The 19562-nt window shown below is 35.3% G+C and overlaps 1 protein-coding gene across 1 annotated transcript; it reads left to right on the forward strand.

Moving 5' to 3' along the window:
• LOC109349123 lies at positions 552–17852 on the forward strand. Its single transcript, XM_019589812.1, has 13 exons — positions 552–1387; positions 2200–2537; positions 3874–4603; positions 4958–5062; positions 5867–6041; positions 6429–8191; positions 8764–8976; positions 9886–12147; positions 12934–13049; positions 13838–14231; positions 14472–14789; positions 15427–15684; positions 16185–17852. Exons 1-13 carry the CDS (start codon positions 611–613, stop codon positions 17292–17294), a joined length of 8559 nt encoding a protein of 2852 aa, XP_019445357.1. The 5' UTR covers positions 552–610; the 3' UTR covers positions 17295–17852.

Genomic DNA, 19562 nt, shown 5'->3' on the forward strand with positions numbered 1-19562 from the left:
CTTATACAGGGGTGGTCAGTGTAATGAAAGTACAAAACTATGGGAGGTTTGTGTAAGTTTAGAAAAACGATGAGTGATTTATGTAATTTCACTAAAACTCAGGGAATGTCAGTGTAATTTATTCTATCTTCTATTATTAAATCTCTTCTATATAAAATTATGGTCTCACAAGTTGTAAAATTAAAAGATAATCTTCATTTACTTAATCATGATTGTTTTCTACAAGGATGTCGTTCCACACTTGTGTGGGGACTCCCACAAAAAATCACACCTTGTCTGAATTTTGACCATCTTTTCGTCAAATATGCATAAACCAATAAATAATTAGCGCTTAATATAAACAAAGTGATAACATAAAAAAATGAACTAGAATGATAATTTAATTAGAAATTTGCATATATTAGATTACACAATGATATTCATAAACATTTATTAGATTCCATTAGATTAGATTTTAATTGTAAATTTTAATCCACCTTTTCAAAAAAATTATTATCTTATTCCAAAACTACACATAAGTAACAGACACGCCTTCACCTCTTCATATAAATTAAACTTCTCCCCAAAACCCTTTTCTCTGTTCTCTCCTCCCTCTCTCCTCTCCCCCCAAATGTACGGCCACCCACACAATTTCCGCCCCGGCGGCGGTCACCACTCTCAACCACCACAACCATCACAACCACCGCCACCCGGCACCGCCTTACAAAACCCTATCAACCCTTACTACCAACCAACCCTTCCTTTCTCTCCTCAAACCACCAACTTCCACATCCCAAACACTCCTCCCCTTTCCCATTGGCCTCTCCAACAAAACCCAACCCGGTTCTACCCTCACCACTTCCCGAACCCGGTTCAGCAAATAAACCTAACTCACAACGGCGTTATACAATACTCCCCTCAGCAACAGTTACTGAACCCGGTTCAGCATCAGAACCCTTCCACTCCGGTTCAGTTATCTGTTCAGAACTTACCGAACCCGGTTCAGCCACAGAACTTCTCGAGCGCGGTTCAGAAGTTACAGAACCCGGTTCAACATCAGAATATTCCGGTCCAATTGCAAAGTACGAAACATATAACTAGCGGTGAAGTGCGATTCTCTGCTCAGCGGTTACCGAGTTCGGTGGTGCAACCGCTGAGTTCGCCTCAGAAGCCAAAGAACCCGATGCCTACGCAGAATCTGCCGAAGAAGCTTAAGAAGGTTGTGGTAGAAGCTGACCGTGCTGCGGACCAGGCGTGGCGCGATCTTTTCATGGCGCGGGAAACAGTTTCGGCCTGGAAGGTTTCGCAGAATACTCTCTTGGCGCTCCAAGTTGATTCGTGGGAGTCGTTGGGCATCAAAATGCAACAAGTTCCTTCACTTCTTCGCCTTATGATTATTGAAGGAAAGGTATATATATCATGAAAAGGGATCTACTGTCTCGTGCTTTCCAGGTCCGATAATAATGAAGCAAAAACAATAATTATAATGAAGTTTAATTAATATGACATGTTTTCATTGGGCAAGACATAGTATGAGTGCAACAAATCTTTGTGCATATATCATATCACTGAATGCAGGTTCTTTTGGAAAATTTGATTACTTTGTGGTTGTTTGTTCACTTCTATCATTTACCTGTTTGTTTGTTTGGTTGTTTTTTTATGAAAAGCAAAAGCTGCAAAAAGCTGAAATGATTCTTTTTAGGGGAAACTATATTTTCTAGCTTCTGCAAAAAAACAGTTCCTAGGAAAGAAGATAGAATGTAGAAAAAGCATTTTTTGGGTGCACTTTGGCTAAACAAGTTAATTGAGCGACTAATCAATAATTTTTTATCATTATTGAAATAGAGATAAAAGAGTTTATAGAAAGATCATATGCTATGTCCATAACTGTATTTTCATTAGCTTATTTGTTCTCATAAAGCCAAATTAGCTGCGTATAAGCCCCTTTTATAATTGTAGCAAGGTCATAAGCTATGTCCATAGGGTATTTTATTAGTTTATTTGTTCTCATAAGCCCCTTTTATAATCGCATCCAAATGCAAAATAGCTTTTCATTTGCACAAGGGCTATACAACTAAAATCACTTATTTAGAATATTTTACGATCACTTTTTTAAGCTTAATTGATTGGGCCCTTAATTAAAGAATATAGATATAGGATAATAATTAGGATTCATATTGATTCAATTTTATAAAAAAAATTGTTGTGTTTGTTGTGTAGGTGAATGCATTTGTGCATTGCTTTGTTGGGGTCAGAAAAATAATCTCTTTGTATGATTTGGAAGTGGAAATTTGCAAGAATGAAGGCGTCGATAGCTTTGAAGCTCTGGGGTTGGGGCCTTTGTTGCAGCACCCATTAGTTAAGCATTATTTCTCGGTTCATTCAGAGATGACGGAAGTGTTTAAGATAACCAGTGAGGAGATAGTACAGTTGTTAATTGAGTTAGAGGCTTCTAGGAGTAAAGATATAATTAGGGTTGAAGAGATTTTGGATTTTATTGCCAGCAAGCTACCAGTTAAATGCAAGGAACTGCTCGGGATTCGAATTCAAAACGTGGGGTATGTTGTGCTTTGTTTCTACGTTTTGTTAGATGGTTGTAAATATATATGCCATTTTTTGTGGATAGTTCTATTAGCGCTCCAAAGTGTCTATTGACACTCCCCATTCACCAATTAAATTTTGGTTTTTTATTTTATAAAATTATGATTGGTCAATGAACAGTGTAAATAGGCAATTGGGAATGCCAATACAGGGACCCTTTTTAGCAGATAGAATTTTATATTTTAAATCAAGAATGACGTTTAAAATCGAAAAAATGCACTTAATATTTAGATTAGCGAAGATTTAAAAAAATGTAAATTGAGAAGTATCTGAATTCAAAATTTACTTATAGGACTTTGATATTTGATTAAGCAGATAATTGATAAATAAATATATAGGAATTTGATTAAGCAAATTTTGGAATTGATTAAGATGACTTGATTTGTACATAAGGAGAAAAATAGGAAATATTTAAATGAATTTAGATAATAAACATAAAAGGCAGAACTAATGTAGAAAAGGACACATGGTGATTGAAGAGTTCCATGAAGGTGTTTCCTGATCTGAAGGAGAAATAGAGTACAATAAGCGAATAACACTATCAAGGGCTATTACTCTCATTTATAGGGTAGGTGTGGATAGTAGTAGAAATAGGTAGAGAGAACTGAATGGGTATGTTTTTTGATATTTACCTTTTTTAATGCACATTTTTGTCTGTTAATGAAGTAATGGATTTATTTTACGCAAATTGCTGGGACAAGAGAAGATCTAATGCTAAATAATGAGCCCTATAGCAGTTTTTGATGAATGTATCTCAATGATATTTCTGTCTGTGGATAAAAAACTGTAATTCATATTATCAATGTAAATACAGGCATAATTTGCAAACCATTATCAACTCCTTTTCTTGGAACTTACTCTGGTCAGTTTATTTTATCATTTATTTTTTAAACAGTAGATATGAATATGTTGTAATCTAACTACTATAGAAGAATCGTGAGTAAATTGTGCATGAGTAGATGGATTCTTCATTGCCCTTTCTCTCTCCTTATTATCTGTGTTTGCTGCATGTCTGTCAAGAGTTCATATTTTATCTATTTTCTTTATTGTAGTTTGTATAAAGAATATAAATTTCCCCTGTATAAGTTTAGATTGTGAAGAGAAAATGCCCACGGGTAGTTTGCTATGGCAATGCAGTAATGTTGGCACACATCATCCTATCCCTGTCCCTCTGCTTGCCAAAAATGGACTGGCGTGAAATAACTGTTTTAATCTTTTCTCTGTTATATGCAAGTTTTACATTTGAACTTGGATAGGCTTTCATATCCAAATTATTGACTTTGGTGATCACAGGTCACACATATCTGCCATACGGGAAGCTAGAAAATCAGAGGAATCAACACTAGAGAAGTGCTTGAAGACATCAAAATTGAAAAATATGAAGTCCAAGAAGCATTCCATTTCTTCCTCACAGAAAAAACAGTTAAGGGAACGTTTTAGTGCCATTGCTCAGCGTGTTGAGTCATTTTCTTCTGTTGAAAAGTCTTATTGTGGAAAGCATATAAGATTTGTTTCATCAAGCTCAGAAGACGAAGATAATGATTATTATTCTACAGACGATGATCAAAATAACATTATTATGCACAATCGGTCAGGCTCATCATCACAAGTTGGCAAAAGTTCAAAACGAGTTAGTAGCTGTCCTTACCCATCTGCTGTTGAAGAGATGGCACGACTTAAGTTGATGGGTGATCCACGGTGTCCCAACCCATCTGCAATTGAAGAGATGGCACAACTCAGGTTGATGGGTGACCAACAGAGAGACCCTCTTTCCAATAGCAACAGTAAAAAGAGATTTAATGGGCCACCTAGAAAAAAAAGAAAATCTGAAAATGTAACTTCAAAATCTGCTCCTTCTAAGTTGCGTAAGAGAGATGAAATTGTTTCTGGAACTCCAATTGAGAGTGGTAGCACAACCGAGCTGACAAGTAATACAAATGAAGATCTTTCAATCGCTAATGATTCGTTGCAGATGTTTGCCGCAACTTGGAAGGAGGCATGTTGGGAGCACAAGGTTGCTGAGGTAGGTATTGAGATGTCAAACCTAAAAAATTCCTCACTGTTATCACTTCTTTCGGATGAAGTGGTCTTGGTTTATTTCCTTTATGGGACCTGAACCATGGATATTTTAGTTTTTCTTTATTTGGTTTTCTGAGAGATTGACTTGCTTTTTTCGAGCAATCAGTTTTTTCTTCTCCTTTTTTTGTCTCTAGGAGCAGGGCTTGTCATCTTCTGTTTTTTTTTCTTTTCTCTTCTCTACATTCAATATCTTTTCAGTAAAAAAGAGATGAATTATGTTTATTCATATACATATTCAGTTTGGAATAATCTTGAAGCTCTATTTGTATATGATACTTAAATTACAACAAATATGCAGGTTTTGGAGAGGATGCTTGAATTCTATGATGTTAAACCCCAGCAAAGAAAGGGGATTAGAAGAATGTTCACATCATATCCTTTTATTGGGCTACTGAATGCTGCTGTAAGCTTTTCTTTGTCAACTTCATTATGTTACTTTTGCACATTTAATGGAATGTCACTTCTTCTATTGATTATTAATTAATTTTCTTCTGTGATTATCATTTAAATTTAGTTCTAACCTCATGTTCACTTACGGTAAATTGATTGTCTTAATAGTTGGCTCACTGCTGTTTGTTAAGTGTTGCATGGCTCCATTTTTTTAAAGCACCAAGCTGCGCCAATATTTATTTGATTCACTCCAACCTGGTGTTACACTTACCAATTGTTTTTTTTCATGTAATGTTTGTTCATTGCTACTTTTACATGTTAGCTCAATAGAACAATTATGGTGATATAATATATTTGAAAGTATAGCGATTATGAAGGATACGGTTCCCAATCTACCTCACACAGTCACACACAATGGATATGGAAGTCCTACTTTTCAAGACCGCACATTATTTTCTGTCTTTGGTGAATTACGGGGAGGTTTCCTCATTTCAACAGAGCTTTCCACATGCCTTAGCGAGGGCTTGCATTGGCATTTAAGTATGACTTCAATGAAACCATGTTTTTGTTTAAACAGTAGGACAAGATTATCATATTTGCATCATTAGGAGCTTAAACTTTCTTTAGCATTAGGAGGTTAGAAGTAAGTTTGGCCTTTAAGAAATGAGTGGGATGTCAGACCTTGAACCAATGTTACATAATTTGGCTTTTCTGCTTGGTTATATGGTTGCCTCATGGAACAGGTAAGTCTACTTGTAGGCTCATTGGCAAAGTATGTTATTTCATCTATTCAAACTCCTGTTCTTTAATGTGACAGGTTTCATCTATCAAATCCGGAATGTGGAACAGCATCTATGACACCTTCCAAACTATCGGCCATAATGAATTAACTAACTCACCGACAAAGAGTTCTGAATTTGAGACCATAGATGTTGGGCCAAGCATGGAAAATACACCAGTCATAACAAAGGATACTTCAGAGAATACAAAGTGTGAGTCTATTTCCCTTTTAGCTTTCTTATTATCTTGTTATCTTCCAATGCTGGCAACTTTTTTAACTTCAGTTTCATTTTAATTTTTTTTTAATTAGTCAACAGTTTTTGGCAATATATTGCATTCAAACATTAACTCAATTTAGCTTACGTCTTGACTCATCGGCATTAAATATGAACATGTTTTATATTCTGCTACATAAGAAACTTTGGTTAGAGTGATATTTTATTCAAAATTTACTTGTGGAATAAATTTCTTTTCTTTTTATTCTAGTTACCAAAGGATATGATGATCTATTTGGGTTACCTTTTTCCTCTTCCCCCTATTATATGCAAAATATTTTCTCCTCTTTCTGACGTTGTGGAAGTTGTTAATGAATGTAACAGGTATTTCTGCTGAAGAGGTCATCAGAAAAATTGGAACCTATTTTGACCTTAATAATGAAGTACATAGAAATTGTAACCCACCCGTGCAAGATAGAATAATGTTATTGAGGAAGTTTTGCAACTGTGAAAGTTGGCTAGGTGAGCAGTTTGGTGTGAAGAACTTTAGCTGTCTTGGTCATGGGGATTTCTTATTATTCCTTGAGAAGTATGTTTACCAGTTGCCACATGAGCTGCAAAAACTGTTGGGTAGTGGCACATGTGAAAAGTCCTCTTTGGAGGCCTGTATGTCCTCAAATCAGTTGGCTGCTCTAGCATCTCAGGCTCTTAGTAGTTTGTGGGAGAATGAAACAGTAACTAAGCAGATGATTTCCTTGCTGCTTTTGAGGCAATTTCCATCAATTAGTTTTGAAGTCATTGGAAATGGCACTCTTGAGGATATGCTGGATACTGTTGGGGAGCATAAGTCTAGTGTGACTGCAAAATGTATTCTATTTTCTGCAACTATGATAGAAAAATACTATCTTGGAGACTCATTAAGCAATGAAGATAAAAATTGGTCTGAAATCACCACTGTTAGTTCTGCTATAAGTCAGAATACAAGAATTTCTGAAGCTGTTAAAACAAAAAATGCAATTGAAGTCTTACTTAAGGCGCCAATGTTGTCCGATCTAAGCAAGTGGTCTCATTGGGATGTTATGTTTGCACCCTTCCTTGGCTCACTTATATCATGGTTGTTGAGTGATGTAAATGCCAAGGAGTTGTTGTGTTTGGTTACTAGAGACGGAAAGGTGATACGGATAGATCATTCTGCTACCTTGGACTCATTCCTGGATGCTGCAGTTCAAGGATCCTCTTTCAAAACAGCAGTGAATTTGCTCTCTCTACTGTCACTAGCCGGGGGAGAAAAACATGTTCCGCTGTCACTTCTAAAATGTCATGCCTGTCATGCTTTCGAAGTCATGTTCAGAAACTCTCTTGAAGATATTGAAGTGAGTAATGACAGGAACACTCTCCAGTCCGAGGAGGCTTTGCGTGAAATGGAAATGTTAACTGGCATTTCAACTACTAAAATGAGAAGTGAGTTTAGCGAACACATACATAACATAAGTAAGGTAGTGCCTATTTTGTCAAGGTTTGTCCTTGATTGTCTTGGTTATCTACCAGCCGAGTTTCATAGCTTTGCTTCTGATGTGTTGCTTTCTGGGATGCAATCTGTTTACAAGGATGCCACTTCAGCTATTTTATGTGAATGCAACAACATGGAGCAATATGTCATGCTTCATGAAGTAGGATTGTCTAGGGGTATTTCCGAGTGGATAAATGATTACCATGCATTTATTTCAAATGACAGCTCTGATTTGTCTGCTAGTTTTTCATGCTTGAAAGATGCCAAGACTAAAAAAGGCACAAGCCTGAAGCATGACCAAGAGATCTTGGATTCTGTGCCTGAAGCAAATATAACTGCATCAGTTGTGGCAAGTGGGCACAAAGATGGATGTACAGAAATAATTCAAACAGTTGATAAAGAAAAATCTAATGACGAATCTATCAGAAGCTGCCTTGAAAATTCATTTCAACATGGTGAAGATATGGATGCAGCTCTGGTCATTGAATCTATTAGGCGAGATGAATTTGGTCTAGATCCAAGTATTTCTGATAATGAGAGTTGCATGTTGAAGAAGCAACATGCTCGGTTAGGGAGAGCACTGCATTGCCTTTCGCAAGAGCTATATTCTCAAGATTCACATTTTATTCTTGAACTGGTGAGGATATTCATCTATCCTTTTGTCTTTGGCATAGGAATAAAGAAGGAACGGTGTGTTGTGATTTTTCCTGTCATGTACTTATTACTGTTTGTATCTCCAATGTACTTGAAATCTAAGATGATGTTAAGCTTCGAACCCCTTATGATCTGATAGACCGCTTAGTATTACTTTTAACATTGCCTAAGAAGTTCAGTTTTGGTGGGAAGGGATAAATATAATTTAGGTGTGAAGCATTGGTGATGTGCTTAAAATGTCTTATCATATTTGAGTTTTGATTTTTGTAATAATGATAACATCATAAGTGCACCACTTTTGCACTGTTCATTCAGTGAAGGAGAGTGAAAAACTGCCTATGTTTTTTAGGAACTTGGCTTAAAACTTCAGTATCATTTTGAATTGTATATGAGGTGACACTTCTATGAAGTTATTCACATTTAGGATCTATTCTCAAGTTGTCAGTGGAATTTTTGTCAGATGTTGTTGGGTACTTGCCTACTTGGTTAGGCTGCTGGTAGTTTTGAGAGTTAATATTCTGCATGTATATCTAATGATTGCTCTTTTTGGTTCAGGTTCAAAATGCAGATGATAATATTTATCCAGTAAAGGTTGAACCAACTCTGACGTTTATTCTTCAAGATTGTGGTATTGTTGTATTGAATAATGAGCAAGGATTCTCTGTTCAAAATATGAAAGCACTTTGTGATGTTGGAAATTCAACAAAGAAAGGATCTAATGCTGGATACATTGGGAAGAAAGGCATTGGCTTCAAGTCCGTGTTTCGAGTACGTTAAAGAGTATTTTTTTTTAAGTTTCTCTTCAAAATAGTATTTTCCTTTCAGATATGAAATGATCAAATTTCGTGACATCATGGTGCAAAAGTATATTAGTTGCTTCATCATATTTATCATTGTTCCTGACCCAAGTTTTATCTAGTAGTTCCTTGATGATCTGTTTTTTCCCCTTTTCCTATGTATTTTTGAATTGTTTGACTTTGTTCCCTTACAGTATTATGCTTCAGTTCCAACTTAGCACTCTTTTATTTTGTTTATTTCTTTCCTATGTCTGTGAGGTTTTGCAAGGTTTATATGATTCATTACTTTTTCTTCCTTACATTGTTTGCTAGGAAGTAATATATGCATCAATGGTAAATTTTTAATCTAAGGAACACCATAATTTGGGCTGAGATTAAACATTTGAACAGCAGTTTGGATATTGTCAACCAGATGTGCGCTACACATCATTCTGGTATTGGTTTGCAAATGCAATCGTTAACCTTCCTGATTAAGACATACTCTGTGCTAAGAATTTATTATGACTTTTTAATCAAGGTTTCATCTTTTGTTGTTCATTATCAAATTGTCAACTTATTACACACACTATAAATATATAATCTGCAAGTTGACCACAATACATATATAATCAGCAAGTTCACCAAAACATGACAAGTGTTGCAGTTCCAAATTTAGCATAATGATAGATCTATGAATAAATATTTCCTTGATGTTCTCTTCTTTCTTGTTTTCTTCCCCTTTGCAAGTTTTTGTCTCGTTTCTACTTCACCTTGTGTGATCTTTTTATTTGTCTGTGATTACATAGTGTCTATCTAGAACTATCATTACTAACCCTTTCCTTTTTATTTGTTATATTTTTCAGATAGTGAGTTTTATTAATTGTGGTTAGTTTGACTGCAGGTTACAGATGCTCCCGAGATTCATTCCAATGGTTTTCATGTAAAATTTGACATCAGTGATGGGCAAATTGGTTTTGTTTTGCCCACAGTAGTACCTCCTTGTGATGTTGGCCAGCTCAGTAGGATTGCATCTACTGGTACTGATTCATGTGATGATAATCCCTGGAAAACATGCATTGTGCTTCCTTTTAGGTCTCATCTGTTAGAAGGAACTGTCATGAATAGTATTATGACTTTGTTTTCAGATCTCCATCCTTCGTTGTTATTATTTCTTCACCGCCTTAAGTGTATCAAATTGCGAAACTTGCTCAATGATACATTTGTTATTATGAAAAAAGAAATATTAGGTGATGGTATTGTTAAGGTTTCTCATGGTAAAGAGAAAATGACATGGTTTGTAGTTTCTCAGAAGTTGAAGACAAATTCGATTCGCTTTGATGTGCATACAACTGAAATCTCCTTGGCATTTACACTGCAGGAATCAGATAATGGTTACAGTCCATGTCTAGATCAGCAGCCGGTTTTTGCTTTTCTTCCTTTAAGAACATATGGCCTGAAATTTATTCTTCAAGGTGATTTTGTTCTTCCCTCATCTAGAGAGGAAGTTGATGGGGATAGCCCATGGAATCAATGGTTATTGTCAGAGTATCCTAATTTGTTTGTCAGAGCAGTGAGAGAGTTTTGTGAACTTCCCTGCTTCAGGAGTGAGCCAGGAAAGGGATTGTCTGCTTTCATGAGCTTTGTTCCTTTAGTTGGGGAAGTGCATGGTTTTTTCTCGAGCCTTCCTCGTTTGATTATTTCCAAACTACGCAAGATGAACTGCTTACTTGTGGAGGGTGACAACAATGGATGGGCCCCTCCATGCAAGGTATTGAGAGGTTGGACTGAGGAGGTGCGTGCTTTTCTTCCTGAAAACATACTTCATGAACACCTTGGGCTCAGATACCTGGATAAAAATATACTATTGTCTGATACACTAGCAAGGGCACTGGGCATTGAGGAGTTTGGGCCCAACATCCTGGTTCAAGTACTGTCATCATTATGTCACACAAAGAGTGGGCTGATATCAATGGGTATGAGTTGGTTGGCTTCATGTCTGAATACACTGTATGTAACAATGTTCAATTCATCTGGTACAATGTCAAACAATTTTGAGATAAGAGAAGATATCCTAAAAAATCTTAAAAAAACACCATTTATTCCACTTTCAGATGGTACATACAGCTCAGTGGATGAAGGTACTATATGGTTGCAGTGCAATAATTTAAACTCAGGTTTTGATGGTGAGCATAAAATTGAAACTTTCCCTAATATATGTGCTAAACTAAGGACTGTAAGTCCTTCCCTTTTTTCAGCTTCTTCTGATACTTCAAGCTTGCATGTGACTTATTGGGACAATGTTATCCGGTTACTTCAGAGTGTTGGTGTTCAACAGTTGTCTGTGCATGATGTTGTAAAACTGCATATTTTACCAGCTTTGTCTAACAAAAAGATAGGAAACAAGAACAATGAGTTGATGATAGAATATATATGTTTTGTAATGCTACACCTGAAGTCTTCCTGTTCTGATTGTTTAATTGAAAAGGAACATATAATCTCAGAGTTACGTTGTAAATCTTTGTTATTAACAGATTGTGGTTATAAATGTCCTGCTGAGGTACCAATTCATTTCTGTAGTGGATATGGGAGTCCTGTCAATGCTAAAAAGTTGGCTGATGTTTTAAATATGAGGTGGCATGAGGTTGACATAAGCTATCTAAAGCACCCAGTAAATGAGTTGCTTTCATCTGCCCCAGAGAAGTGGAGGGAATTTTTCAAGAAAATTGGCATCACAGATTTTGCTCAAATGGTTCAAGTGGATAAGAGTGTTGCCGATGTATCTGATGCCACGTTTAAGCAGATCATGTGGGACAGGGGACTAATATCTTCTGAATCAATTGTGAAAGACTGGGAATCCCCTGAAATAATGCAATTAGTGTCCTTATTGTCTAAAAGTGGCAATGAAGAACATTGTAAATATCTGTTAGAGGTTCTTGATACATTATGGGATACTTGTTATAGTGATAAAACTACAGGTTACTTCTACTCTAAGTCTGTTGGTGATGGACATCCCTTTAAGACTACTTTTATATGCAGCTTATGTGATAACCGCTGGGTAGTGTCAACTATGGATGATGAGCTTCACTATCCTAAAGATTTATTTTATGATTGTGAAGCAGTCCGGACGATCCTAGGAGCTTTTGCACCATATGCTATTCCAAAGGTTAGTTTTTGTACGTTTGTGTAATGCATTGACTGTTGGAGGGTGTTGTTTATGTTTACTTTTTGCTATGAGTAGAACTAACTTTGGAATGTGATTTGTATTTGAGTACAACAAAAACCAAGTCTTTCCCAAGTAGGTGTGGGGTAAGCTATATGCCTATGACGATCAAACGATGCCATAATTTTCCATTGTTGATCAGGATGATAAAACATTATTAATAAAAAGATTATAGATATAATGGTATTAGCACTGAATTTTGGTAGATGGCATTGAGAACAGAAGTAAAGATGGCTTTCTGTTAAAAAATATTAATAACAAAATTCATGCTAAAACCAGGGCATCATCTTACTACTTTGAACTACTTCACTCAATTATAGTTTGAATTCTGTTAACTGTGTTAGAAAGTTACTAGTAACAAAATTAGGTTGTAGTCCCTATGCTCGGGTATCTTAAATGATTTTCCGGTCAGATTAATTGTTGTTTATATGCATGATTTTTGGGTGGATGTATGCGGCCTTACCCCCTCAAGCGGAGAGGCTGTTTTCAGGATTTGAACCCTTGACCTCTTGGTCACGAAGCAACAACCTGACAGTTATGTAGAGACTCTCTAATTTGAAGCTTTGATTATTTGCGAAATTTTAGTGTCCGTGTTCTGTTCACATTTTACCTTACTGTTTCTATTGTATGATGTGTATTTGGATTTTGAATAATGTGACACTACATTGATCCAAAAAAGGAATAGTTACACTGGGACTGGATATCATTATATTTTCTGAATTAAATCAGGTAAAAAGTGAAAGGCTGGTAGACAATCTTGGGTTTAAGACTCGGGTTACTCTTTGTGACATTTTGGATATTCTTAAAACCTGGAGAAAATCATCAAAGACTCCATTCAAGGCTAGGTATGCTCATTTTTAGCATTTTGCATGTGAACATATTGATTTTGATTGCGTAACTAACCATACTTCTCATCTTGGAAGCATGGATATGATAAATTTTAAGGGCTATTAGAAACAAAGGATAAAATATATAATGTGTATGCAATAACTAGTATATGATGACCTAGTGCATGAGGCTCCCACCTAGTGGGGTTCGGGGAAGGTAGATATATGCGGTTTTACCCCGTAGATGGAGATGTTGTTTCCAAGATTTGAACTCATAACCTCTTGGTCACTAAGCAATGTAAGAGAAGAAACCAGAAAGAAGAATAAAGATGAAGAGCGGAGAAAAAGAGAGAACTGCTCTCTATAATACTTTTATTGAATGAATTAGTTGGTTACATTTACAATAGGAACACCTTCATTTATACGTGGGATAGCTTCTCAAGAAAGCTATTAGTTTAACTAACTAATCACCTACACTAACATACACTAAAACAAAATACACTGTAACAGAATATATAAATATGCACTTAAACTTAAAAACCCGCTGGGTACCTGAGCATACTTGCTACCCGTATGGGTACTCGCAAATAGTATGGTTATGGGCACGGGTAAGCACTATTGGTGTCCGCCCTGTTGCCATCCCTAGGACTAAGGGCTAGAAAAAGGAGATTTGTTAAAGAAAATACACACATTTGTAGCTTTCTTTGAATTAGCTTTGAATTCACTACCCTGCCTTGTTCTTTTTCTTCTAGTAGTTTTTAAGCTATAGAAATTCACTCACTGATATTATGATTAAACTTTGCCAGCATAACTCAAATGTCCAAATTATATGCATTCATTTGGAATGAGATGGCAACTTCAAAGCAGAAAACCATGGAAGATTTGATGTCTGGACCTTTTATCTTTATCCCATACTCATCTGTCTTTAGTCATGAGGATGTTGTATGTGGGACATTTTTATCTCCCGATGAAATCCATTGGCATGACTCCATCGGCTCTGTTCAGAAAATGAATGAGTTTGATCCTCAATGTATCTCATCTGGTTTCCCTGTAAACAAGTCATTGTGCAATATTTACCCCGGCCTTCATGGTTTCTTTGTTGATGAGTGTGGAGTACAAGAGGCACCTGCCCTGCGCAGCTACATTCAAATTTTGCTGCAGTTATCAACTGTCACTTTGCCTTCACAAGCAGCAGATAAAGTAAGTTCTGCAGAATTAATGTGTTCCCAAGGGCACATTTTTAGCAACAAAAAAACAGGGTTTCCTTCAGATGTGGTGCTTTGAAGGTTTTGAGAAGTGATATTTAACTTTTCCATGAAAACTTGCTGTTTTGGGTTACTAAAAATGTGCCTTTGGGCACACATGAGAAAACCTATTAATAATAATTGATTTCTTTTGCCTAAACCTTCTCACCTTCTATCTATCTCTGTCTCTCTCCAGATTTTCCAAGTTTTCCTCAAGTGGGCAGATGGACTGAAATCTGGGTTGCTGAGTGTTGAGGATATCATATATCTGAAAGAATGTCTTACAAAATTGGAATTTACGGTGCTTCCCACTGTGCAAGATAAGTGGGTTTCATTGCATCCTTCCTTTGGTCTTGTTTGCTGGTGTGATGACAAGAAGCTGAAAAAAGAATTTAAGCATTCAGATAACCTTGACTTTCTCTATTTTGGTGAACTAACTGAGGATTATGAAGAGATGGTTCAAGAAAAAATTTCCTTCATCGTGAAAAACTTGGGTATCCCAGCTATCTCCGAGGTATAACCACACTATCTCCTTTTCTCTGTCTTCTTCTCATGCTTATCATTTGTTGTAGTCTTCACACTTTTCAAATTAGAGCATAAGGCTTCATGAGAGATAGACTTCTGATTGCATGTACATATCTCTCTTGACTCACTATGGTTTTACTACATTAGCTCATACTCACTACATGTTTTGCAGACATCCTTATTTTCTATTTCACTCCACAATATTGTATGGTGTTTTATGCTCGGTTGTAAGATGATTTACATTTTCCTTAAATAGTGGGAATTAAGTCAAGTGCCTCGGGCATGTCTTAATTTTCCTAAACCAAGTTCGGTGGTTAATCACATTTATCAATTGCTTAAGCCTTTAATGTTTGTTAATGACCTGGTAATTAATTTGAAATGGATTTAAGTAACCCATTGATCGCATAGTGCCTACAGTCAAAACTTGTGGAGTAACTAATCCTCAATTTATGATGTTATATGTTGCATGATTTGATATAATTTATGAACAGAGGTATGGGACATGAAATTGTTTGCAAGATGAGGAATATTCATGGTGATGATGTTAATCAGTTTTTTTATTAACTTTTCTTTTGTAATTAAACATCATATTGACAAAGACACTATTGAATTATGTATGTGTGCAGGTTATAACTCGGGAAGCAATATATTATGGTGTTGCTGATTGCAGCTTGAAACAATCACTGGTTAACTGGATTCTTCCATATGCACAGCGCTACATTCATAAACATCATAGTCATAGATATGTTCAACTCAAGCAGTCTGGTTTTGATATTTTGGATCGTCTTAAAGTCATTGTTGTTCAGCAGTTGTTCTACAGGAATGTTATAAAGAGCTGTGGCAGTATATCTAAAAAGCGAGTTGAATGCAGCTGTCTTCTGCAGGTATGTTGGAATTCATAAACTTCCTATAAAAAAAATTGCATTTGTTATTGGATGGATGTTCATGATAGAAATCATAATGAAAACCTGATGAGAGTGTGTGCTTAGATTCTGATATAGAATATTTAAAACTTCTTGCTACCTTTAATTCTTCAGACCATTTGTGTATTTACCTAGATCAGAAGCTTCAATTTGCAAGCTTGAATCTAACTTCTGGTTCTATGGAAAACTTGAATGTGAAACAAATTTTCCTCAAACTTTTAGCTGACTTCGATCCTCACCCACCCTTTTAGCTAACCATGCACAATTTGATTTTCAGTTCATTGTCATTAATTCAAGAGATTTGAGATATCAATACTGCACCTTAAAATATTTTAGAAATTTCTTTACACAGATTACGTAATTACGATGCCCGAAAAATAAACGCATATCCAGTTTAGCTATGTACTGCTAGGCAGAACTTTTCCTTGAAATAAATGTGTCTGAATATATATTTCTTGCAGGAAAACATTTTGTACACTACTCAAGAATCAGATTGCCACTCCTTGTTTATGGAGCTTTCTAGGTTGTTATTAAATGGGACCTCCGATTTACACTTTGCAAATTTCATTCATATGATAACAACCATGGCAGAGTCTGGTTCTTCTAAGGAGCAAATCGAGTTTTTCTTATTGAATAGCCAAAAGATGCCGAAACTTCCAGATGAAGAATTTGTTTGGGAACTATCTTCTGTACCTTCCGCAATAGAGACTGATGAGTCACTACCTTTAGATCATATACCATCAACAAATGAACAGACTTTTCCAAGAAGGAAGACTGGAGGATACTCAAACTGGCCACCTGCAGATTGGAAAACTGCACCAGATTTTAACTATGCTCGTGCCCAAGGTTTCAAAACACATGCTTCCCAGGCTAGCAACTTTTCTGAAGTGGAAAAGGATGATAATTCTGAAATCTTTATTGCTCCGCCTGTTGGTGCTGAACAAGGATCAGTTGCTGTCGACTGGACTATTAGTGATGCTCCAGCAGCAAGTTCGGTGGCATTAGTGTTGCACGAAGACAACAACTTGGAAGATCAGCCCTCACATGATTTTGAGCTTACTACCATTAGCCTCCCTGCAGCATCTGATCTTAGTCTAGGGGAAGCTTTGGATGAGTCTCGAGATAAAGCTCAGTTGAGCTCATCGGTTTTTAGAACGCATGGTCAACTTCAAACTGGAACATTTAATGCAGCACAAGCACAGGCAACTGGCAGATTAGGTGAATATCTTGCATGCGAATACTTTGTTGGGAAAGTTGGCAAGCCTGCTGTGAAGTGGGTAAATGAAGTTAATGAAACAGGACTTCCATATGACATAGTCATCGGGAAGGAGACCGATACAGAGTTCATAGAAGTTAAAGCAACCAGATCTCCGAGAAAAGACTGGTTCAACATATCATTGCGAGAATGGCAATTTGCTATTGAAAAAGGCCAGTCTTTTAGCATTGCATTTGTGGCAATAATGGGAAATAATGTTGCAAAGGTCACTATATTCAAAGATCCAGTGAAATTATGCCAGCAAGGTGAGCTGCAATTGGCTGTCATGATGCCAAGACAACAGCAGATTCAGTAGCTGCCATGGTTGCTTTTTCCTGATTGAATGGACTTTGATGAAAGCCTGTTTATGCCTTTTGAAGCTACCATTTGCTTCCAGGTTTGCCTGACAATTTTTGTTGACAATTTGTATCAAAATAACTTGAGAAGATTAATTATGGATTCACTTGATGGAAGATGGAAGTTTTGTTAATCAGTGGAGTTTGAATATACCATTAGTCCAGAAGTTACCCAATGGAGAATGATGCATTTCTGCAAAATTTTGGAATAAGATGGTGAGTTTCAGCTATTTATTGTGTTTATGGCTGACATTCCATGCTCATGGCCCATGTTGCTGAATTTGTACATACAAACTTGTTCAGATTTAACATGTAATATCACAGGATTCCATTTTGATGGCTCATGCAGAGGCTTCTTTTGTGGTTGAGTTTGGAAGGAGGAGGGTCAATGTTGGGACCCTTGAATGTGTGAATACTTTATTTTTTCTTTAAAGGAAATTATTGTTTTTAATTCAGGCTAAAATGTAGTCTTGGTCTCAAAATTTTCAACTATGTATTTTAGTCCCCTTATTTTTTTAGTATGATTATTATCCTTAAGTTTAGGTGAATGTGCAAAAATAGTTTTTCCCTAAACTTTCCATTCAAATCTCTAACAATGTTCTAATATTGTGGATGTTGTTCAACGTAGCATTAAAAATATCGTTATTACGTGACACTTACAATTATAGTGAACTTTTGCCCCGTCTTCAATTTTTGATATGTATATTACATCATCTAACTTATTTGATTCCGAAAGAATGGTTATCCTTTTCATATACCTAATAAAAATGAGTCTTGTATGGATTAGAATCCTAAGTCATAAAAAGATTTTGTCTCTATGTCCTTATCTAAATGAATCATACCAAATAATATAAAATATCAATATGTTTTTATAATATATATTTTTCAATTAAATGATATATTTTAATTGATCTAAGACACTATTAAAAATACTAATAAAGATAGGAGATCAAATGTTTGATTGTGAAGCACATTGTGATTATCTATATTAACTATACTGAATATAGGATTGTTGAGGTTGGAAGGTGAAAACCATATAAAAATAGAGGACCAATTATAATGAATGAAAAAAAAATGAGTGACCAATACTGCAATTTATAATTTTGAGTGACATAAGAATGACATATGCAATGCCCCCCTGAGACAACATCTATAACATATGAAATATAGTCACGTTTGTAGAATGAAAAATTAAGAAAATAACCATATTTCACATTCAAGTAATTTGGAAGATGAATGTCACACATAATAAATAAATAGATTTACTAAAATAAGACAATTGAAAAACTTGAGTGATGAAAATGCACTTTAGCCTTTAATTTATTATATCTATTATTATTTATGTATATCTATTTAAATCATAATTAGTTCAGTTTTTTATATCTATTTAAGAAAAATAAAATAAAGCCTAATTAAAAAAAATTATTTTGTTTTATAACAAAAACATTTATTTATACTTTTAAATAATGAAAAGCTTATTTATTAATAATAACATAAGTCTAATAAATTTAAACCATTATATAATTAAAAACGTGAAATAAATATTATGTAACCTTGTCTTAATGTAATAGGTGAATTGTCCAGGTGAATCTAGTAACATCATACTGATTTAAAAAAATATTGATTTTTAAGTCTTTCATCATTGTTTTACTTATTATTTTTCTTGATCTTCTCATTCCTCCATGAATTAGACTAATATCTATTTGATTACTCTTCTTATGTAAATTTCCATTGGTTTCCTATCTGCATATCCAAATCATGAGCAATTTTATCTATAATAAAGTAATCCAAATTTCTCATATATTTATTTCTAATTCTTCTTTACGGTATGTACCATCATCCAACACAATAGTATTGTTTATGCACATGGAATTAATTCCCTTGTTAACATTTTAACGTCCAACGATAAACAATAAATATTATCAATTAAGTTAATACTAAATCAAAGGCCAGATTAGCAAAACTGGCATAGATTGAAAAATTGTTTAGAAATAAGAAGCTGGCAACGTTTGAGAAATAGTTTGAAAAAGTTGCATGGTTGGTGCAAAAGCCGTTTGATGTTCTTCTTCTCTGTGGATGCATTTTAAGTTTTGTGCAATGGAATGAAGGACAAAGCTTTATTTGTAAAGTGTATAATTTTTACACGATTTGATGAATCACTTTTTTCTAGAAAGTACATGTACCTATAAAATGTCTAACTATATAGTATACGGTTGATCAACAAGACG

The sequence above is a fragment of the Lupinus angustifolius genome, chromosome LG01 (genome assembly GCF_001865875.1).
Source record: "Lupinus angustifolius cultivar Tanjil chromosome LG01, LupAngTanjil_v1.0, whole genome shotgun sequence".
NCBI classification, from domain to species: domain Eukaryota; kingdom Viridiplantae; phylum Streptophyta; class Magnoliopsida; order Fabales; family Fabaceae; genus Lupinus; species Lupinus angustifolius.

Excerpts from the sequence above, each read along its gene's own strand:
- LOC109349123 (XM_019589812.1), top strand. The coding sequence starts at position 611 with ATGTACGGCCACCCACACAATTTCCGCCCCGGCGGCGGTCACCACTCT. Across the intron at positions 2,538-3,873 it reads ATTCGAATTCAAAACGTGGG|GTCACACATATCTGCCATAC; the intron begins GTATGTTGTGCT and ends TGGTGATCACAG. Across the intron at positions 8,977-9,885 it reads GCTTCAAGTCCGTGTTTCGA|GTTACAGATGCTCCCGAGAT; the intron begins GTACGTTAAAGA and ends GTTTGACTGCAG.